This window comes from Leopardus geoffroyi, chromosome A1, assembly GCF_018350155.1.
Source record: "Leopardus geoffroyi isolate Oge1 chromosome A1, O.geoffroyi_Oge1_pat1.0, whole genome shotgun sequence".
NCBI lineage: Eukaryota > Metazoa > Chordata > Mammalia > Carnivora > Felidae > Leopardus > Leopardus geoffroyi.
In genome coordinates this window covers 158,739,260-158,763,503 of record NC_059326.1, presented here as the reverse complement: position 1 = coordinate 158,763,503, position 24,244 = coordinate 158,739,260, and the positions used below count along the sequence as shown (strand labels likewise).

At 38.3% G+C, this 24,244-nt stretch overlaps 1 protein-coding gene across 1 annotated transcript; it reads right to left on the bottom strand.

The window, feature by feature from the left end:
- Positions 1–907: 907 nt before the first annotated feature.
- LOC123608837 (2'-5'-oligoadenylate synthase 1A-like) lies at positions 908–22,509 on the bottom strand. The gene is made up of 8 exons (XM_045499232.1): positions 22,324–22,509; positions 21,147–21,333; positions 18,225–18,415; positions 15,709–15,869; positions 11,158–11,282; positions 4,970–5,156; positions 1,573–1,782; positions 908–1,080 (listed from the first exon to the last, which is right to left on the bottom strand). Exons 1-8 carry the CDS (start codon positions 22,480–22,482, stop codon positions 924–926), a joined length of 1,377 nt encoding a protein of 458 aa, XP_045355188.1. The 5' UTR covers positions 22,483–22,509; the 3' UTR covers positions 908–923.
- Between the last annotated feature and the right edge of the window lie 1,735 nt (positions 22,510–24,244).

Here is a 24,244-nt window from a genome sequence, read left to right as displayed (position 1 = left end):
AGCCCGAGTATTTTATTTATCCTTGCTTATGGCTAAGCACCTTGAAACCTTAAGAATGGCTCCACTCTGACCCCTGAGTTGTGACATAGGCAGTCATAAAATGATTTGGGGAACAGTTTATTTTGAGGCAATCCATTGTGTTTTTTCCAGATATTTCCATCTTTCCATGTATTCATTTGTAAGTTTATGTCTGGAAGTGAATACACCATACTTAATGCAAGCAGGTTTTCATAGGGAAATTTTGAAAACACAGGTGACCCAATGAAATACTAGGTTACCAGGAGAATTGAAAAGTCAACCTGAAATGATAGTGAATTAAAACTAAAAAATAGGAGTTATTTTACCCTTTCAGATAATTGTCTCTCAAATGACCTGGGAGTTTTGTTTTATTTATTCACTGTGGCTACTTAGATTTTGTTTTAATGTTTTTTGGTCATGAGACCACCAAAGCAAACAAATCCAAAACATGGGGGAGGATGTTTCAATTCTCCTAAAGGTTGAAATAGATCCTTTTATCTTAAATGATGACTTACATCAGTATGTTGATTAAAGATTGGGTCACTAATACGGTGAATTAGAGTAAGACAAGCTTTCTTCCTGCTGCCTTTCGTCCAGAGCACTCTTACTGGAAATGTGCTTTGTGTCCTTTATAATTTCTTCATAGAAATCTAGGACAGGGGTGCCTGGATGGCTCACTCAGTTGAGCATCCAACTTCAGCTCAGGTCTTGATCTCATGATTCATGGGTTTGAGCCCTGCATCTGGCTTTGTGCTTCCAGCTCAGAGCCTGGAGCCTGCTTCAGATTCTGTGTCTCCCTCTCTTTCCTGTTCACACTCTGTCTCTGTCTCTGTCTCAAAAATAAAATAAAAAACATTTTAAAACTTAAAAAAAAAAAATCTGAGGAGAGTAGCTCCTTGTCCAGTTTACCAGTTGTTTGTGAAAAGCCAAGGGGGCTCAGCTCTTACTCTGCTGAAAAGAGGCTTCAACAGGCTATGCCTTGCCACCAGGGCAACCTCGTCCCAGGCATTGCAGGTGTCACACACGTTGACAGTAGGATTTACGGGGTCTAAAATGAACGGCCTACAACAAAACAAAACAGAACACAAAACTATTCATTTCTAAACTCAATTTCAATTTGTAGTATAGTGAGAAAGGGGAATGTCAGAGTTAAAAAAAGGAATTTGGTTAAGAACAGGACTCTTGGAAGGGTGGAAGCAAGTCCACGCGGGACTAATACCTATCAGAAAACAGCAAGTTGCTTCTGCCCCTCCAACTCTGACTCCCTCTCATTTTTCCTCTTCACCTCGGGAGGCACTTCTTCCCTGGTTTCAGTCTTCAGTTACCTCCCCATTTGCCATCTACATCCACATTTGATTCATTCTACTCAAATTATTCTTAATTCACACTTGAGAAGTAAGATTCTGTGAGAAGTAATCAAAGGGAATTGGCTTTGTGGTAATTAAGGCCTTCTCATTTACAATGAATGACAATAAAGCAACTCCTTGCTCCAGACTTTCTTGATGGTAACCGTGCTTCTTATAGCCTAAGGGCATAGAGAAGATACATACTTACCTGGTGTGTTTCTGGTTAACCTTTACAAAAATGGGGAACTTGGGATGGTAGTGTCTGTGCCAAACGACATCAATTTCTGTGTATCGAACCAGAAGTTTGAGGACTGCCCTCATTCCCTGCACCAGGCTGAACAACAGCGGCTTTCCTGCCAGTTCCCAGATGTGAATTGTGAGGAGCTCCACTGTGTAAGAGGAGGGAAGTCTGCGGAATCTAGACACACAGAATGAAGGGTTGTCTACTTCCCTTAACCCAGAAAATGAAGACAGATTTATTCACTTACGAGAAAAATTTAAGCTCAGAAGGCAGTTTACAAAAGAAGAAATTCTCTTTTCAATCTCACTGTTTATCAAACAATTTTTCCACCAATGAGATGGACTAAATGTAAAGAATTATGATATCTAATATTGGTGAGTTTGTGAGAAAAGAGACACTCTCACATTCTATTGGTGAGGATGTAATTTAATACAATCTTTTTTTCTAAATTAAAACAGTCAACTCTACTAAAATTTGGTATGTTCCATCACTTTGGTCAGCATTTTTCACTTCTCATTCTGTAGAGAATGTGGCTAGTCTGACTTGGGCACACACTGGATTTTGAAGACATATTTAAAAAAGGAAAATACTCATAATTTTTACATTGATTGCCTGTTGAAATGATAACATTTTGGATATAGTGGCTAAATGTATTATTAAAAGTAACTTCATCAGTGCTTTTTACCTTTTTATTTTTTTAATTGTTTTAATGATTATTTTAGAGAGAGAGAGAGAGACAGGTCATGAGTAGGGGAAGGGCAGCAAGAGAGAGAAAGACAGAATCTGAAGCAGGCTCAAGGCTCTGAGCTGTTAGCACGGAGCCTGACTCTGGGTTCGAACTCACAAACATGAGATCATGACCTGATCCAAAGTCGGTTACTTAACCAACTCAGTCACCTAGGCACTCCTACATTTTACCTTTTAACGTGGGTACTAGAATATCTAATATTGCATATGTAGCTTGTATTTGAACATCACTATACTTTGCAGTCATTAAAAGAAGGTAGCTCTCTAGGTACAGCTATAAAAAGATATAGATTAAATAAATAACAATTTTCATAGTGATACATAAACTACAAACCCATTTGTTCCTTGTTTTTTTAAAAAAAATAAGCATATGTAAAAAACAAATTTGGCAGAATATGTCCTAAACATTGTTAGGGAGGTGGGAATTTGGAGTGAAGAAGGAAAATTTTCTTACATCAGTCTTTTAAATTGCAGCTTATGTACATCAGGGGAAAATAAAAATTAAAGCTAGGTGTTATAAACAAACTCATGGGAGAAAAAAAAAAAAAAAACAGATAGTTTCAGGATTCCATGTTGGTTGATATCCAAACACATATTTTGTTGCCTTGGCATTCATTAGCCAGAGCAATCTCTTTTGAGGACATATTGCAAAATCATGCAGTTCTTCCCCTAATAGCATGGAAATATTTTCTTACTATCATTATTGGTCGTTTGTTTTTATTTCAGTAAAGAAAATAGGAAAAACTAAAAGGAGACAAAATTTTTTGTCCTGGTAATGAAATAGCAAACCAGATTTCAGACTATCAATAATTTAGTTGTTACAATACTCCCTGAGGGGTTGACAGCAACAAACACCAGACTTCAAATCCATCCCCACTTGAACCAGCTGGTATTCCCAAGTGCCAAAAGAAAGTCATGGTTGAAAACCACTCAGGCAGAGGATGCTCTTCATATGACATGAGAGTAAATTTAGGGGGAAAAAACTTAATAAACATTAGACTATTTTCCCTCACATTTTACAGCACATTTACATCTGTACTTTCATACTTCTGATACATGTTCATACTATTTATTCTGTGTTATGTTTTAGTCGTTTAACATTGTTTCATGTAACTCCTTCCACATATTAATTACCGTGCTTCCCGAATTTGTCTTGAATAGTATTTGATCATATTTGTGGGCAAGTTTATTTGTTCTTCAAGGGCATTTTTGCTGTTCTTTATCTTAAGCAGTACTATTCTGAATATATTTACACAAATTACTTCTTTAAATGCATTTATTTTCTGTAAGGTTAGTTCTCGAAGTATTTCTCATCTCTTTTCTTAAAAATCTTTATTTTTAGTACTTTTTTAGGACATATTTTTAATATAAATGACCCCAACTCTTTTTTGAAACCAACTAATAAATAAGCTCTTTTTTTTTTACTTTTTACTATCACTTTTCTTTAACCTATAAAGGAATTACCTTGACAAATGGTTTGAATATTTTAAAATCCTTAACACATAATAAATATTTAATACAACACTACCAGATTACTTTCCAAAAATAGAAAACCAATTACCATATTATAACATATGTGGTCCAATTTCCCCCACAATAGCACCTTTTTAAGTATTAGAATTATTGTTCTGCTACACTAAGAGATAAGCTTCTTTGCAGACCTCTAAATGCTCTCCGTTAAAAAACAAAACAAAACAGTATTAGATTTCAAAACCAGGCCTATAATCTGACCAAGGATCTACTCAGTCAAGAAACTTTCTTTCTTGGTCTTCTGTTCTTCTATTTTTAATAATAAATTTTTGCTCAACCAAATGAGAAAAAACATATAGACTGTTCAGAGATGTTTAGATACAGGAAGTAATTATATAGAAATATATGTTTACAAAGTGACTAATGTTTTCTATGGTAAACATAAAAATATACAAAGAGTAAACAGTGGGTGATTCAGATGAACAAGTCAAGATTATTAGTAACTTTATACAAAGACAAAGAAGACATACTCTTTGTAGAAAGTGGCCATATATAAATATGTTATAGTAAATCTCCTGTCTCTGCTATTTCTGCCAAAAGGAGAATTCAGATATATTCTATGTCTTTGTTTATCAAAAGTTTATCTTAAAATACTCAAACCAGTCACTGTCTCCCTCACCTCCCATCATTATGAGTTAGAGCTTATTCCCAGCAAACGCAAGGAAAGAATCAAGAACATGCACATAGCAACTTTTGAGGATCCCCCTTCTCTGAAAGACAACTCTGCCTCTGATAGAATTGGCTACAGCAGAAGGAACACTTGAAGCTCAAATTGTGCTGGTAGTTTCCCCTTTCTTTTTCCTGCGGCTTCGTTCTTTGCACCAATCCCTCTGGCTATGCCACTGAATATTTTTGTTTCTATTCTTTGGTTCCTACCAAACCATTATATTGTTTCAGAATAATGTAATACAGATGTTCCATATTCTAGACAGCCCTTTCTTCTCTCTCTCTCTCTCTTTCTCTCTCCCTCTCTCCCTATATTTCCCTCTCCTCTGCCTACCAAGGTAAGAGGTGGGGCCTGGAAGTATAAAGGAAAGGGATATGAAAAGAGGAAGGCTCACATGGTGCCCATGTGCTGGTTACATACTTATTTTCCTCGGTGGACTTGGCAAATGACGTCTTGAACCAATGTATCATTAAACGAATGAGCTCCTTCACCCTCACCACAGATGCCTTGACAAAATCCACTTGGTACGGCAAGAGGGCCAAGGCACACAGCTGTGCTGAGTCACTGTCGTTACAGAGGTACAGTTTGCGGTAAAGGTGTTTTAAATCTGTTAACACCAAGGAACAAAGACCACTGTGAGAATTTGCTCCCTCTTCTTTTTTGGCTTCCCCAATACAAATGAGCTATGTTTCTCTGATTAATTAGATCTTGATCGTTTAAAACGAAAGTTGTTTTTTTTTTTCTTTTTAGGAAAGTTATTCCAGTTTACTCAAGTAATTAAAAGAGAGAGCTTCAACATCATGATGCCTGAGCAATTCAAGTGAGCAAACTCTGATATAAGAAAATCTGATGAGGCAGATTTTCTGTCTATTCACACTGGAAGTTTATTTCCCAGAAGCAGATTTCAGTACCTTAGGCAAATATCATCTACATATAAACTAAACGTCATCAGACTCTCTGAACAATAACCTATATAATTCCCCTTGTTCAATATCTAAATTGTTCTTATTTGTATATATACTTGCAGAAGAGATTCTACCACCTGGACACGAGGGAATTAATTATATTTATAAAGGTAGAAATGATTTTAAAGATGTATTTGGGTCAAATTTAAAACAAATAGTCCACTAATGAGGGAGGAAAATGAGATTAAATGGCAAGAATGACCATCAATAGCTTAATACTACAACCTTATAAAACATGTACTCAGGTCATGCTTATTCTCTCTGTATGAAATATAAATGTTAGTACCTTTTATCATAATCTATTTAAATTTTCCCAATTCAAAACAATTGGAAGTTCTAATATGAATTTATTTTAGACAGCCCTTACACATACCTATCCTTCTGCCCAACTAAATTGCACACAATGATACACTTGTTAATCATGGAAAATTTCACATCTACAATACGTATTTTAAAGTTAATTGGTTAGTAACTTTATGTTAGTTATAAAATATATTTTACATAAAGTAAAATACTGATGTGCCTTTATCTGGATCCCTAATCTCAAGCATATCTGTGCAGTTCTTTTATCCTGGTCCAGTTGTTTATGGCCAAATCAGAGATATAATAGTAGGTTGATTATCAACAGGTTAGAGAGTAAAATCAAATTACTATGATAAACATAAGCAAATAAATAGAGTTATATATGACACATATCTTATAAGGGCGTATTATAACAAACATATTCTAGTTCCAAACTTCTAGGCAATAGTCATTTGAACTATTAAAAAAGACCTTTCAGTTTTACTCAGAGCTTTTCTCTGCCTTTCTTAGCAATCAGACTTGGCCAGAAACTCAGATTTATGATGATAAAAGATAAAAGAAACAATAATTTAACTCAAAATTTGATATTCAATAAGTGTGCCAGATACTTGATGACTTACTCTATTTGTCTGATGAGATGTCATGGCTGACCTGGGGATTATCTACTCAAAGCCACTGGTATATGAACATTTCCCCTCCTTCAAAAGTCTTCACTGACAAGAACCCAAGTTTGTGGTCCCTAACTTATTTTTAATGCTTATGGTCTTCTATTTCTACTCTGTGTGACTTAGGTCAGTTTAAGAAACTTTAGTTTAGCATTATCACATCATCACCATTATTTGAAATACAGGAACAGTTAGCTCCCTTACTTTGAATCAAGTACTATTCTAAGTGCTTTATAATTATTAACACATTTACTCTTTAACATCCCTGAGATAAAGGAACTATTATTCTCTCCAGCTTGCAAAGGAGGAGGAGAGTCAGAGAGGTTAAGTAGGTGGCTCAAAGTCAGCATGGCCAAGAAGTTAAACCATCTATTGTCACCCTACTATCTTCTATTGCATGTTAGATCTGAGCCCAAACGCCTAATTAGTGGCTAATTCAATGGTTCTCAGACTTTAATGAGTACAAGAATCTTGTGGGGATCTTTTGAAATGCAATTTCTGATTTAGTAGGTCTGGGATGGAACCCAAGATTCTGTATCTAGCAAGTTCCTAAGTGATGCTGATAGTGCTGATCTGAGAATCACATCTGGGGCAGGAATGTTGTCAATCATGGTCTTGTCAGATCTCATGGCTCTGGGCTGCATTGTAGCACATGGGCCGCACTATTGATTGTGTAGCACTTATGTAAGTTGTGCAGGGAATGACATCAAGATTCCTGTGGAAACTTGATGTGATCATCTGAGTCTTGCTCTGGCAATTTTTAGCAACATTTAGTTGCCCACTAAAATTCCTTGGAATCCTAAGATTTGTCTGAATTGCTGGATTGTTGTTGTCCTGTAAAATCCACTCCCCATCATCAGTGGAGAAAAGCAGGGTTACATAACAATTTCAGGATTTTTCAGTTCATTTCACACAGCTGTGCTCAAGAACTTAGGGGACTTAGAAACCAGTGTAAAAATATGTTTCTCTCCTCTGGGAGACATTTTAGCTCAAGAGCTACTGATACAGCCTCAAATCCTCAAGACAATTTCCAAGGAACTGCTGTTGGCTAACAATTGTGCTTTTGAAGTCTGCACACAAGAGAAAGAATTAATTTGCACAAATACAAAAGCTTTATGAGCCTATGGTAAGACGTAAGGAGATAGAATCATCTTTTTTTAAATAAATATTCATTGAGCTAATAAGCATTTTGCTACATGATTTCAAATTGAATCTCACATTTTAATTCTTGCAATATCTCTGTTTTTTAGATTTAAAAAAATGAGGTTTGAGATTTCCATGATTTACCTAAGGTCTCATAGATAATATAAAATAGATCTGGGATTTGGCTTCAAGCCCAGTGTATTCTTCCCATTATAGAACTTTGACATTGTATCAGTCTACACAGGATCTAGACAGTGTGAAGGACCTGGATTTATATCCCAGGCTTTGCACATACTGGCTACATAACTGTGGGTAGTTTGCTTACATTTTCTAAGGCTCAATTTTTTTTAAATATGCAAACTGGAGAGAGGGTCATTATTTTAGGTGTTTGTTTTGTTTTGTTTGTTTTTTTTTGCAAACCAAATGGGATTCATTTAATGAGATTAATTTTAGGGCAATGAGAATTATGTATGGCATATAATAAGCGCTGGATAAGTCACAGCACTTTAAAAAAGTCTTACAGGATCAGCAAGATTATCAGAGCCAAGAAGACTTAACTAACACTGCAGTATAGACCAAGATGTCACATTCCCTTTCCTAGTATCCTTATTTCAGAGTTCCCTATACTTCTGTCTTATTATAGATGATGTTATATTAAAATGACCTATTTATGGGGCACCTGGGTAGCTCAGTTGGTCAAGCGTCTACTTCTTGATTTTGGTTCAGGGCAGTCTCACAGTTCATGAGATCAAGCCTCGTGTCCATCTCTGCACTGACAGTAAGGAACCTGCTTGGGATTCTCTCTCTCCCTCTCTCTCTCTGCCCCTCCCCAGCTAGTGCATTCCTGCTCTCTCTCTCTCTCTCTCACTCTCTCAAAATAAATAAACAAACAACACAAAATAAAATAGCCTATGCATGTGTTTTCCCCTCCAGACTATAAACTTCATCATGTCTTATTCATGTTTGTACCCAATGGTAACACAGTTTCTAGACCATGGCAGGCATGTAGTACATGTGCATTAACAAATTATAGCACAAAAGAAGAGAATTTTAATGTGAGCAGCACATTGTCCAACAGTGCTGGTTAGTAAAAGAACTAGCTCAAGAAAGTCAACCTGTTCCTCTGGGGTCTGGCTGAGAGGGTAGGACCAATGTTATGTTTAATAATTCTTTTTATTCCATGAATAGTTATTGAATAATACAGTACCACGAACAAAGACAAATCTTATGCTCATGGAGCTCAAAACACTGTGGGAAGCCAAACCTGTACATAGTGACAGTATAGAGGATCATGCTGTGGTGGAGATATAGGGAGGACTCCGTGGGAAAGCAGAAGAGTCAGGTCTAGGAAGAATTAGAGAAGCAAGTGGAGCTGGTGCTGAGTTGAGTCTTGAAGGTTGAGCAGAAACTTTAAGATAGAGTATAGGATGGGGCAGGTTAAGAAAACGTATCACTGTGGGTGCCTGGCTGACTCAGTCAGGAGAGCATGTGACTCTAGATATCAGGGTTGTGAGTTCCAGCCCCATGTTGGGTGTAGAGATTATTTAAATAAACTTAAAAAATCAATGGAAACAGTGGACAAAGACATAGAGATAGAGCCTTAGGGAATAACAGATAGACAGATAGACTGGAGCCTTAGGGAATAACAGATATTTCAAGGTTAGGAATCTCTCCTCTACAAAATGTGAGCTCCAAAAGAACAACAATCTTGATCTCCTGTCTATTTCATTGTAAGTATTTAATAGCACATGGTAGATATTCCACAAATAATGGTTGAATGGGATAAATAAGTGAATAGATCAGTGAAAATACTTAATATGTCCTGCTAAGCTACAGGAGGATCACTGCTCATATATTGGCTCATGATTTGCTATGGTACTTTTAGTACCACCTATTGACACAAAGAGAATACATGCATAAATGTTCTAAGTCAAGCAGAAGACTACACTCAACACCCAAGTTCTCTGGAGAATATACTTACGTTTGCATAAATCACTTAGTCATCTGGGCCTCCGCTGGGGCTACTATAACAAAATATCACAGACTGCATGGCTTAAACAACAGAAACTTATTTTTTTACAGTTCCGGAGGCTAGGAAGTCCAAGATCAAGGTGCCAGTAGATTTGCTTCCTAGTGACAGATCTCTTCTTGGCTTGCAGTCGGCTACCTTCTTGCTGTAGCTTCACATGGCCCCGAGAGGAAGTTCTTGTGTCTCCTTCTCTTCCTTGAGGGGCAGTGATCCCATCCTGGGGGTCCATTCCCCATGACCTCATCCAAACCTGATTGCCTCCCCAAAGGTCTCTCCTCATAATGCCATCACACTGAAGGTTAGGGTTTCAACATATGGATTTTGAGGAGCTGATAATGGGGCCTTAATCTTCTTGCCTAATGGAGATACTTTATTCCCCTCTTTTTGTAAGTTTGGACTAAATTCTATATTTCATATCTCATTTCAGATAGCACATCTTAGGTATAAAAATAACATCACAGTAGCCATCACAATATCATTCTATGACTCTGTCCTTTTCACTTCCCATTTCTTTAAGGAGTTTCCTCAAATTCCTCCCCTATTTAAGATGCCCCCATGGACTATCTCACATGTGCTTGCAGACTTTTTCTTTCTATACCACATGATATTTGCCATTATCATCTTCTTTTGATCATTTGTGCTGCTTGATGTCTTCTGTAGCTGCTGTTACCAAAAGCACTGATGGCCCCACCAAAAACAGTTATGCCATCAGGGTGGCCATGCCTGCCAAAGGCACAACTCTTCGGGCCAGTAGTGGGGAAGTAAGACCCTGAAGGAGAGAGGCCTGTTCTTGCATCTTCTCAGGTCACAGTGAGGGTGACTTCTTGGCTCCTCATGCCCTCTGGACCCCTTCCTCATTCACACAATAACCCCAGAGCTGCATTCTACCACTCAGGCTGCAAAGTTGTGCCGACTTGAGCTCTGGCTGCCATAGCAGACATCCAGGAAACAGATCGTCTAGTTTCCCCTCAAATTTTATTGAAGTCTTTCTCCAAGAGACAGGCATGAGTCCACTGGTGCCGAGTACTAAGCACCTTTCTCTGCAATACTGGTCTGTTGAGTTTGGACCAAAGTTATGTTCCTAACCCATCTTTCCCACTGGGGAAGACTCAGTTTCCCTCCTGAGTCAGCCAGATTGTGCCTGAATCCTGGGGCAAACCCAGCTTAGGCTCACATAGGGATTCCTGCTACAAGCAGCAGCTCCCTGCAAGCCATGTCCATACTTCGTTTGTGCTCTTTCTCTACTCCATTATCCTGGACAAATAGTTAATACTTAATCACACTTCTTAAATTTAAAACTGGTGGCAGACAGATGCATGGTGTTTATGTGCTGCAGGAAAAAAAAAATGTCTCCTAACAACACTAAATGTTTCACTACGACAAGCAGCCTGGTTCCCTACTCCTACTTCACTGCTGTGTCTGGATGTCCTCAGTCCTCTATAAATACATGTTGAATAAGCAGTCATTTTAAGGTTTCCTGTGAAACAAAAAAATAAACCTTACCTGTGGAGGGTGCATGCCCCAGGACATCATAGCAGGCCATGATCTCAAAAGAATGATTGTGAAGACCTTCAGTACATAAAAAATTGAATCTTAAAGACAATGGTGCTCTCTTTCCCATTAGGATCCTTAACAAAGGAACAAGACATGGCATGAGAAATAGTAGAGAAAAAAGAAACTGAGATGATTTTCAACCACCCTTCCCCTTATTCTAGCCCTGCTACTCTCCTGGCTATTTCTTAAACATTCCAGGAATGTTCCCTTCTCAGGGTCTTTGCAATTGCCATTCCTATACCTAGAGTACATTGATGGAAGATACTCCACAAAGCTTCAGTCTTCGTTGCACTGTTTGGCATTCCCTGGCCACCCTTTAAAACAAGAGGTCCCTCCCTGTTCCCTGTTCCCTTACCCTGCTTTGTTTCTTCACAGCATTTAGTTACCACTTGGCATTATTTGCTTATTTCTCTTATATTGGAGTGTTGGTTGAACAAAGGCAGGAGCTGTGTTTGTTTTATTTACTGCCCTGTCCCTAATATCTGACATGTAGTAGGTGATTAAGAAGTAATATTTAAGTGAATTATTATCTGAATATATAGATTGGGGCACAATATATTGTTAACCATGAATATGATTAAGTAATATATTTTAAAAGAAATCAGACTTCTACTTCTGGGTATAATGAAGTAGTCTGTGGAAGATTGATGCTCATTCAGAACAACTAGAAAATTAGGTTTTCAAAACCACATATAAACGTATTTGAGGGGCATCAGGGAGTTGATGAAGCTAGAAAGGCTGAGATTACATGAGGGTGGGGGCAGCAGATTATGGAGAGGTGGACAGATACTCCGCTTTTTCCTTTCTGGGGACATACACTGATTTGGGGAATAGACACGAAGCTGAAAACATGGATTTTGTTTGTGTGAAGAGAAGCTTCTGGGGTAAAGAAACCAGCAGAACTCTTTCTAGTTCAGTGGATTGATGCAATGTTAAGAGACTTGGAGGCCACAATCCTGATCAAAAGGGAAGGGTGGAGAGTTGAATCTGAAATATGACCTGCTTTTTCCTCCAAACATCTGCTGAATTCTGAAGATGCTTGAGACAGGCATGGCCGAAGAAATAAAGCAGAATGTCTTCAAGAGTTGAATGGGGTTGGTGATAGTTTTGCCCGAATGAGACAACATGGATGAGGGTTCAGTCTTAAGAGCTGAGGAGACAAGGACTAGGGCAAAGTCCTTGGTGAACGTACCAGGCTGTAACAGTGGTTCCCCAACTTTGTTGCATATTAGAATCACCTGGGGATCCTTAAAAAGTACAGATTCTCTGGCCTCCAAACATTTTTATTTAATGGGTATGAGGTGTTACTTGGGTAATCAGTTCTTATTCTATCCACTTGGAAAAAGAACATCAGCTGAAGCATCTAAGATTTTTTTATGCACGTGTCCTGGCTTTAATCTTAAAAAATCACTAGAAATTCCAAGAGACAGGGCTATAGGAGACATGGCCATTGGTATGTGAAGTTTTTACTGTTGTGTATACCAGAGAGTTTGAATGAAGTATTAAATCCACTGAGGAGTTCAGAGTTCTAAAATGGGTCAAGGTTAATGAGAATGTCACTATCTTAGGCTACCTTACATACACATTACTGTCCAATGAGTATTCCAAAAGATTTTTGCTAATCTTATTAGTAGAAAAGAGGCATGGGTCATAGCAGTGCTTGTTCAGGAGTCCTCAGGTGATATTATTTGCCACTTCCTATTCTTGTCAACCCAGTCCATGAACATGCCATGTCTTGTCCATGTCTTATCAAGACAACTCCAAGTCCTCCAATCTGACTTTATTTATTTATTTATTCATTTAGAGAGACAGTGTGGGCAGGGGAGGGGCAGAGAGAGGGAGACAGAGAATCCCAAGCAGGGTCCACACTGTCAGCACAGAGCCCGATGCAGGGCTCAAACCCACAAACCATGAGTTCATGACCTGAGCCAAAATCAAGAGTCAGATGCTTAACTGACTGAGCCGCCCAGCCACCCGGCAATGTAATTTTAAAAGACTATTTCTCAGAGGAGAGCTTTAAGATGCTCTGACTGGATAATAAAATGAAAGAGAGATTCTTGTTTTCAAGACTTCTAAATCAATGCAATAAGAAATAAGAGATAATGTGGAGAAATTCCAATTATAACATAATTATTATAGGTGTGACACTTTATAGCACCATCTCCTTAAAAGCTGAGAGTATGTTTTCCCATTGTGGTTTTTTAATAATAAACACACTGATGTGTAAAAAGAGGAGCACAATACCTCTGGCATGTAAATGATTTCCAGTAACTTGGGCTTATTGGGCAAGTCTCCTGAGATTTCATTCATAAGCAGGGCCCGGAAAGTGACTGACATAGAACAGTTGCTGTTACTGGTAGATTAAGATATAGACTAGTTTCAAAGGAAAAGAACGAGTTTTTCTCACACCCATCTCTCAAAATAAAGTAACTGAATAGCTTTAAAAATAACAGCAACAAACAATATATCACCAAAAACCAGGCATCAACTGAAACAATAAACTCTACTCTCTCAGTGGGTGGGAGTCAAAACCAACTGTCAGACCCACATATCTGCTTCTTCTCCATTTTTAATTCAATTTTCCCTTCAAATGAATTGTGGTATGGTCTTAGTTGCTCTGAGTAGTGGAGAAGAAAGCCAGAAAAAGCGGCTGCTCCATTCAGATATCAGTACCAAACAACACCCTTGGACAATCTGCCTTTTTTCCTGACTTCACAGTCCTCTTTTCTCAGTTTGCCTCTAAGTCTTACTTCTCAGAAAATATGCTCCTTTTTAGCCACAGGAACGATTCAGCCAAACAAAATATGGGATAAAATACATTCTGGGCTGAATTAAAACCATTAGTCCCTTGAAAAATCACTCAGAGTGAATGAAAATGAACAGGCATTTAAAAGGTGCAAAAGAAAGATGGTGGTTACCTGGGAACTCGGTTCAACTTTGAAGACTTTTCAATTAAATTACTTAATGAGTTGAAAGAATAGAAGGAACATAGATGAGAAAATGAGTTTGCTTGTTTTTAGTCAGGAACAATTAGAGTAAATGAACCACGGTTTTCAGGGTTGTTATTTTTCATGGGTTCTACTTCAAAATTCCTTCTGGAAATCTAAAAAGTAAAGACTTTCAAGAGCTGTTTTTTCCAAGTGAAGGGCAGCTGAGATATGGAAGAGGGGAAAAAGCATTAGGGAGAGTGAATCCATAAGGTTCTTTGAAGTCGGGTGGGCGAGGAGTATAGAAAATGACCTAACAATGAAAAACAAATATTGTGTTTCCAAATAAGGTTACCATGGAAAGAATACAGCCTAACTCTTATTTTTAATGTGCCTTAGAGTACATTAACATTCTGTTTTGATAAATAATAATAACAATAGTATGATGCAACCTTTAGTTTACAAATTTAATGGGGAAAACTTGGAAGAAGCAATGGATAAAAATGAAAAACACATTCTCCTATTTCTCCTGTTTGTTTTCTTTTTTCTTAAAGGTGGTCTTTCTCCATCCAAAGTGTAATTGTATGTGAAACTCCATCATTTCCCTTTCTGCCTTTCCAACCCAAAGGATGTCAGTCACTATTGTCACCATCATGCCATTCATCTGAAGTCTTTCGCTAACTACCACAATTTAGTAGGTGTTTGGTATTCCTGAAGGTAGTATGTTTTAATAAAGACACATTCAAGCTACTTCTCCATACTCATTTGAAGCGAAGGCTTGGTAATGAATCTATTATTTAAATTAAGAAACAGTTCTGGGACATTGTTTTAAAACATTGATCTTATTTTAGAAAAAGTGACACATAGCTTGGTTTGTTTTTCTCAGGAAAAATGCTTTCTTTATTTTACAACATGGATATTTGCATTTCTCTTCATCCACAATTCACTATACTGAAAAAAATAACAGGATGTGTAAAAATGAAAGAGAAAAATAAATAATAACACGTCAAGGTGTTTGCATTTCTTTCCTTTTTTCTTTCTGGAACTTACCAAAACAAACAAACAAACAAACAAAAACAAAAACAAAAAAAAAAAAACCCTGCCAGGTCTGATTAGTTCAACATTTGGAGCAAAGAGACATTGTGTGTAATGTCAGCAAAGCCACATCAGCAAGAGACCCCAGGATATAGCTGAAGGGAATGTTTATCAGACAAATGTGTCTCAAAGACTCTTGGTACTTGGAGGCACCTTTCCCACCCCTTCCTGTTTGCATTCCTCAGAGTCAGGTTTCAGCTAGGGGATGGAAATTAAATAAAGGTGCACTGGGGAAAACATAATTAGTCCTTAAATCGTAGAATCTCAAATTCGTGAAATTTCATTGAAAGTTCAGCTAGAAGTCTTAAAAAAAATGCCTCTGGGGCAATCTTTCCAAGTTTTCTCTCAAAAATTTAATGTTAGCATACAGAAGTAATGGTTGCTCAATAATGCCCTTTTGTACCAAGCTAAGAATTTCCCTTAGCTGACGTTTCCACCCGTGGAAGAAAAGGATTCACAGGAACACCTTCACCCAGACCTGTTTCCACGTGATGTTTGCTTTAAGTTTTCCCTCAGAGCATCCAGCGCTTCTCTCAGTTGTTTTTTGCAATGGTTCACATTGGCAAACACATCACTGAACAACACGATGTCAATCTCTGAGCATCCTTGGGTGTCAGTCCCCTTTATATAAGAACCACCCTGTGAAGACAAAGGATTTAATGTGGGTCAAACCTAAACTAACCTTGAGGGAAGCACAAATTTCAAGTTGTAGCATTTTAGGGTCAATTAACATTGTGGAATAGCTTAAATATGTGCAGTTTAACCCCCTTCACCCTAGGGGGGGGGGTGCGGAACAGAAGAAGGAGAAAGCAATCTATCACGGTCTACTGAGAATTTAGGTTCAGCTATGAAAAAGAAAGCATGATTTTCCAAAAAAACCTGAAAATCCTTACGAAGACAGAGAGCTGCTAGTTCTCAGACACTTTCTGCCTGAAAGCCACTAGACTGTATGGAACCTACAGGGGCAGGAATCAAATTCACCACTGTGAAGCCTGAAGCTCACACCTAGCAGTTGTCAATGAACAGCTAGACAGGTGCCACAGGCATAAGTGTCCTAACACAGACCCAACCTGTGAGAGCTAGAACCACAAGTGACTGAGGTTTCTGGGGGATGTTACTTTTCCTTGTTTCTAAATAGATCTTGAATGCTTTTTAATAAGTGTTCTGTAATTATAATTACTGAGAATTTACCTCAAATCTCTCGCTAAATATAATTTTATAAAAGTCAAACTGGAAGGAATTAACCGTACTTTATTGCCTTCTTTAGCACTCCAGGAAAACTTTAGGTTGCAAGGTCCCACAGGAATCTCTTCAGCAGCAAAGAAACCTGTTACCTATGATTTGGTAACAGTCGTGTCCCAAATAAGGCAAAAGCAATCTATCAAAGGTAGACTGTGACACACAAATGACACTGTGATTTCACATGAAGTTAGAAAACATTTCAGTGCTTGGCTCCAGAGTCATTCTGTATCTGCTAATCATGAAGACTAAAATAGGTGTCTCATGCCCTACCATCTCTACCCCAACTTAACTCTGTTCCTAACACGGTTCTCACTAGTGCAACTAATTTACAAAACCTATTCCCATTAGAAGTTACAGTGACAGGGGCGCCTGGGTGACTCAGTTCGTTGAGCATCCGACTCTTGAATTCGGCTCAGGTCATAATCCCAGGGTTGTGGGATCAAGCTCCATGCTGAGCATGAAGCCTGCTTGGGGATTCTCTTTCTCTCTCTCTCTCTTTCTCTCTCTCTCTCTGCTCCTCCTCAGCTCACATGTGTGCTCTCTCTCTTTCTCTTAAAAAAAAAAAGAAGAGGAAATTATAGTGACAGAGGAATATGGGAAATGTAGTTTTTAGCATCTTTAATCTGAGAGTTCTTAATACACTAATGTGTACTGTCACTATTCAAGAATGGACTAAAGGGCACAACAATTCTGCAACTTAATCAATCATTAGCTCCTGTTTTTGGCAAGCATCAGGCAGGACTAGAATAGAACGCTGACTCTTATCTCTGTAGAAGAAAATACACTGTTTCATATTCAGGCATTGCCATAGCTATCTGAAGGAAGAATTTAATCATCCTCATAAATCATATTTGCTACTGAGTTACATTAAAAATCGTTTTTGCTTTTAAATAAGTTTATGGCTGAAAGATGATTTTATAACAAATATATGTGCATTTGTAGTTTTCTTGACATCATTTCAAAAGATTTATTTTTTTATTTTTTTAATTTTTCTAAGCAATTTTTACACCCAGGGAGGGCTCAAACTCATGACCCCGAGATGGAGTCTCACGCTCCAACTAGTGAGGCAGCCAGGCACCCTATGTGTGCATTTTAAAATGAAGGAGTGGAAAAATTATCGGAATAAAATGCCCACAGAACTGCCCTGTATTTTTTTCTCTAAACACGGATGAGAGAGTATTCAGTGACAGTATTAATGGTAAAAATAATAATAACAGGGCAGGGGGGAAATCATACCATCATTGCTATTTGGATTCCTTTCCTGTGTTCAGGCCATTTTTCTTCAAGGAAATTTTCTGTGCTCTCTGGACAACTGTTCCTGGACTCAGTGAGTTGTCTTTAAGTTGACAGGGAGCCCATCAGCGCAGCACCTAATTACTTCCACAGGCAGATTGCTCAAGCATGAAACAGGGCCCTGGGGGACAGGCTCACCTCCTTTGCCTGAAATTCCCTTAAGCATTTACAAATATCAGTCAAGTGTAAGCCAATTCTTTGGTCTTGCCAATGTAAAGGCACTTTCAACCCTCGGGCAAAAATTGCCAACCTTAATGGACTCCAGCTGTCGCATGGTTGAGTGCCTGCTCCACCAGCCTGAAGCCTGCCCTGGCATTTCAAAGAGCTCCTTGCGAGCTGTGTCACCCCATGCAGAAGGCAACACTGGCCTTTGAACATGTGGCCTTGCCCGGTTGACGTTCATTGCCTCCATGAGGAAGGAATGGCTTCCTTAGGGCTGTGTGGCCTGGCTCAGATTACCTGGATCACTCGGGAGGCCGGCACCGGAAAGCAATCCTGGATCAACTTGAACAGGGCCCCAATTTCAGCCACACATGCAGTGCTCAGATGACCAGAGGCAGGGCGGATATTTTTATCTGCAAATCTCTGTAGCTCTTGGGGACTTTTACACTCCAACATATTATGAGGTGAAAATCCTGTAGACATTTGGGCTGCATAGAGAAATGGCCAGTATTTGATATTCACTGTACAGAAAAAGATGTGTGTGTCTAAGGCAAGAATCTAATTTTATATGTAAATTACATCTAGTCAATCACCAGGACTATCTAGTTGTAATAACAGGGAAACTGACTCTGCTGGTAGAGCATCAGGTGAATAGCAAACTTCACTCCCACCAGACTTAGCTGACATTGAACCCTAGGTCTCTATAGAGAAATGGCTGAACAGATATTCAGACATTCTTGTATGAGGAAAAAAATCTTTGCTCCAATTTCCTCAATCATTTTAAGTTCCTAAGTGAAAAACATATACGTTAACAAGTTTCAACAAAATGACCCCAAGGTACAGAATTCCAAGTTAAACCATCTATTAAAGGTCCCAAACCGTCAGTCCAGAGGCCATATTCTGCCTACAGAATGTTTGGTTTGGCCTGCACAGTGTTTTCAAAAAGAAAAAACTGAGCCAACACCTAAAAATCAGGAGATAGTACTTTTTTTTTTTTAAATGGGGACATCGTAGGTGTGTGTTTTGAGCCAGAAGAGCTGACAAGACTAACCACATCCTTCACGAGAAGGAAGTGAATAACTGAATTGCTAGGTTCAACGAATGGAGCATGTGAACTAAACTGAGAAAAGCAGATTAACAGGAGAAGAGGCATTCAAATTTTACTGATGCTAATATATTTTTTTAATGTGCATAGGCCTCTTTACAGAAAAGAAATGAAAATTCAAAGTAGCAGTGAGACTTGGGGGTTTGTATGCCACTTAAAATATAATATGTTGTGGAGAAGTGAGTAGACAGAAGGAAGGGAGTCCGGGGCTTTGAAGGCCAATAAATTGTGGGAAGGTGACTAGGAAATACACAGGGGGAGCTATTAAGTTCTATTAACTATTAAGAAAACTATTAAGGTTTGTTTGGAAACACTCATGTGCCGGCTCTAGGTTATCAGTGATAAAGGCTACTCTCTTCATCTCAGTACAGGAGAGAGAGAGAATTTATGGCTTGCTTTTAGGCAGAAAGGGGGAGAGCAGGGAGTTCTTGTATTTACTGTTTCTCAACTGCCTTGGCTCCAAATAATCAATACACCAAATTGTCATAATTAGGGGTGGCATATCCTGATCCCCTTCAACAGCAAAGAAATTTTCATAACTTTTGCATTGGAAGGATCAGGAAAAAAATCCCTAAGTATCTGCAATCACAAAGTGCCCCTCATTCAGGTTTATACAATAAATTGATATTATCACTGAGAATTCATTAAAATATTTTTTTAATGTTTATTTTTTTACTTTTGAGAGAGACAGAGATAGAGACAGAGCACGAGAAGGGAAGCGGCAGGGAGAAAAAGGAGACACAGAATCTGAAGCAGGCACCAGGCTCTGAGCTGTCAGCACAGAGCCTGACATGGGGCTCAAACCCACGAATTGAGACATCATGATCTCAGCCAAAGTCAAAGGCTTAACTGACTGACCCACCCTAGCACCCCGAGAATTCATTTTAGAGAGGCCTCTGGCTAGAAAAGGGCTCAAGTGCCTTAAAGAATTCACTAATTCTCTCTGGAATGAACTTTCAACTGGACTTTCTTTTTCAAACACATATAGAACATTCACAAGAATTGAATACACACTCAGGGCGCCAGGGTGGCTCTGTTGGTTAAGCATACAACTCTTAGTTTTGGCTGAGGTCATGATCTTGCAGTTCATAGATTGAGCCCCAAGTTGGTACTGTCAGTGCAGAACCCTCTTGGAATTCTCCTTCTCCCCACACACCCCCCTCTCTCTCTCTCGCTATGTCTCTGTCTCAAAATAAATAAATAATGTTAACAAGAAAGAATTGAATATATACTCAGCTATAGATAAAACTCAGCACATTTCAGACAACTAATGTCCCACAGATTACATTCTCTGGCCACCATGCAACTAAATGAGAAGTCAGTAACAAAATAACTAAAAATACTCCTTGCTTTAAGAAATTTTAAGAACCACATATTTTAAATAAATCATGTATCACAGAAGAAATCACAATGGAAATCAGAACATACTCAGAAATAATCAGTAACAAGAGACTTTATATCAACACTCAAGGGATACATAGCCCCTTGTTTAAGTTTTATCAATTATGCCAAGTTAACAGATTATGTGGGGTTTTTTTTTTGAAACTTTGATTCTTTTGCTTGAAACATAATATCCAATTTATATACTACTCTAGGGGAAGTTCATCACAAAATGATTACTTTCCAGTGACCTCTCTGTATCCAGAATCAATTATTATTTCCTGAAAAAAATTATATTGATTAAAATTCTTTCATAGACCAGCAACCACAAGTTAGTTTAGAGCACAGACCACAAACATGAGAGGAAAAGGTGTAATATCTTAGTTTTGTGGCTATTTTTGACATGGATAGACCATTACCCGAGTCCCACCTGAATTCCTGATGCTGTCCCACTTTTGACTGAAAGCCCATAGAATTGCATGAACTGTGTTGTCTCTTTGAATGACACTTTGGTTTCCCAGCTTCTTCTTCAGATTTGGCTTTGCAAAATTTTACTTCGTCCCTGCCACTCCAAGAGAGGATAGTCTCAAGCCACATCTGGTTTCATCCTCTATCGTTCTCTATTACCTATTCCTGGAAACAACCCCTAAAGCCTTGCACTGAGGGAAAATCAAAATATGGTTTCTATGTTGCGTAAATATACACAGAGAAAAAGAGCCAGACTTCTCTTTTACCTCTTTTTCTGGCTGTGAAGTGATGTTCTTGTATTTCATGCTTCTCCCGACTAAGGACGGTTCCAAAGTGCCTAGAACACATCCTGCAGGTTTTTGATATTTCTGCAGCCATATGCTTTATATTCCTTTCTTCTAGATTTTCCCAGTTGAGCTTGTGTGTCTCCATGGCTGACCTGTCATGTAGAGACTGAGAAAAGGTAAACACATAACATAGGAATTATAAGAGCTCTTTGAAAGATCTGCTGGACTTGATTTGGCTTCTCACTAAATGCTCCCATTCATGAGCACAGAGATTCTCATTCTGTGTTTTCAAAACATAGCAAAGCCCATTAGTTCTTTTGATATAGATAGAAAACTACTGTAGATTAATGGATGAACCATGAGAACTACAGTGCTGGGAAAAAAAGATATATCTATCTGCTATATATATATATATATATATATATATATATATATATATATATATATATATCACCAGGTTTTGTTTTATAAAATCAGAAGAATAAAATCCCAGCTCTTTTTATTCTCTCTGGAGGCTTTAGAAAAATCATTTAACCTAATCGGGGCTTTGTTCCCTCATTTGTAAAATGAGGTGGAGGAAAGAGGGAAAGTATATTTATTTACTTCTAAGCTTCCATTAAAAGTAAAAATTCTAGGGGTGCCTGGGTGGCTCAGTCAGTTAAGCAGCCAACTCTTGGTTTCGGCTCAGGTCATGATCTCACAGTTTGTGAGGTATCTCTCTCCCTCTCTCTCTGCCCCTCCCCTGCTCGTGCTCTCTCTCTCTCTCAAAAGAAAGAAACTTAAAAAAAAAAAAAAAAAAGTAAAAAGTCTAGGATTGTGAGAATCCTGTCACTACATAAGCATTTTGGAAAAATAATTCCAGTTGTAGCAGCTGCCCTGGATACAACACTCAGGTCCAGTGAACTCTGCTGAGTGTCCCTAACAGCAGCCCTACGAGACAGATCCTTTATAGCAGGACTGAGACATGCGGCTTTAACTACTTCATCCCACCAGTTGGCCTAGGACCGGGAGTTTTGTTTTAATTTCTACTTTCTTGTTAATTAATCTCCATGAAGAGAATTAATACCCAAAAACAACAAATAAAAAGCAGTGTTTTTTTTTTTTAGAAAAAGTGTGGGGAAACCCCAAGTTTTCCCCTACTTTTTCCCACTTGTACCTTACTGTGTTCTTGGAGCTTCTCCCTCAGGACTTCTTGGCCAAATTTTTCATAGTGAACTTTTCCAAAATGCTTCTGTTGAAAGTGATACTTCAGAGCCTTGCAGCTGACAAAATCACTCCCACAGCACTCACAGTTGTAGTATTTGAGAGTCCACATCCTTTCTCAATGAAGTATTAGATCTGGAACCTAGTGACCACAAAAACAAAAAGCCTTTGAAAAAAAATCTAGTCTCTCATAGTTAACTAGAATACAGGTATTACTTCTAATGTGCTAATGTGTGCTAAATAACATGCATGTTTCCTAAGAAATGTATCCCTCACTAAAATCAAATGCAATATCATGAAAATACCTACTTAGACAAGCTGTTTGTGAGCTTGGGCTTATAAAGATTAAGATGGCTGTAACATCAGTAAAACAAATGCAAAATGTGTATAGGTATATATGCACATTTTTCTAAAAAGAAATTTCAAGTGAATTTGTGACCCAAAAGATATTAGTAACTACTGGTTTAGATATAAATCTGCTGATTTAGAGTACTCAAGAATTCCCCAGGAGCCATTGTTTCTTCAATTTTTACCACCCCATTAATTCCCATATTTGAAAAAATTATCATGATCTGTACATGTCTTTTGAATCGCTCCCTGGATTTTTAAAAGTAGTTAAAAGCAGATAAAAAGCAGAAGTTTGTACCAAGAGACACAGTCAGGAAGACGTTGGCGATTCCAATCTCCTGTGGGTTTCTCCTGAAACTGTTTATTTTTTTTGTTGCCAAGCAACTCCGCTTGAATTTGTAAAACTTTATCTGAAGCTTAGAGCTCCTTCCTCAGAGGTTAGAATTATGGGATTTGTAGTTACCAGTTTCTTAGCAATCGAATAGATCCAGCTTTTCTAACTGTACTCATAAACTATTTTGCATCTGCTGCTGTAACACATTGCCACAAGTTTTAGTGGCTTAAACACACAAAACTATTGTCTTACAGTTCTGTAGGCCAGAAGTTTGATTTGGTTTCACCAGCTAGAATCAAAGCATTGGTAAGGCTGAATTCCTTTCTTTAGGCTCTAGGTGAGATTCATGTCCTTGTTTGTTGTTGTTGTTGTTGTTGTTTGTTTGTTTTGTTTTTTTCCCCCAGCTTCTATAGTCAACCCACAGCCCACACTCCTTGGCTGGTGGCTCTCTTCTTCCATCTTCCAATGCAGCAAAAGCAAGTGGAGTCCTGTTCACATCGCATCTTTCTGATCTGTCTCCCTTTTCCACTGTTTAATGTTTTCTTATTTATTTTTGAGAGAGTGCAAGCAGGGGAGTGACAGAGAGAGGGGGACAGAGGATATGAAGCAGGCTCTGCACTGACATCAGTGAGCCCCAAGCCCAATGTAGTGCTTGACCTCACAAACTATGAGGTCATGACCTGAGTCAAAGTCAGGAGCCCAACTGACTGAGCCACCAGGTGCCATACCTTTTCCACTTTTAAGGACCTTTGTGACTCCATCGGGCCCAACTAGATAACACAGGATAGTCTCCCAATTTTAAAGTTGGCTATTGACAACCTTAATGCTATCTGCAAATTTAATTCTCCTCTGCCATGTAAGGTAACAAATACAACGTTTCCTAAGATTAGGACATGGACTTCTTTGGGGGAACCATTTTTTGCCTGCAACATTGTACTTCTAAACTTCAAACAGAAATAGAAATGAATTCAAAATGTATCTGTAAAAAATGGAAACGAGGCAAACTGTTCCCTTTCTTTGCAAAAACATCTGTGCTTAAATGGTTCTGGAGCCTTTGTCAGACAGAGAGTGTTGAGCAGTGTGCTTTTCACTGAGGTGCGGTGCAGTTCTCCAACTACAGGTCCTATCTCATTAGCAAGGTGTGAAAACAATTTAGGGGTTGTGACTAAGATTTTAAAAAATCAAAGAAGAC

What these genes read in the sequence shown, in the direction of transcription:
- LOC123608837 (XM_045499232.1), bottom strand. Translation starts at nt 22,482, where the DNA reads ATGTGGACTCTCAAATACTACAACTGTGAGTGCTGTGGGAGTGATTTT. An exon ending in AGCTCCAAGAACACAGTAAG is followed by an intron (nt 21,334 to 22,323) that starts GTACAAGTGGGA and finishes ACCTTTTCTCAG; the next exon opens with TCTCTACATGACAGGTCAGC. An exon ending in CGGCCTCCCGAGTGATCCAG is followed by an intron (nt 15,870 to 18,224) that starts GTAATCTGAGCC and finishes TTGTCTTCACAG; the next exon opens with GGTGGTTCTTATATAAAGGG.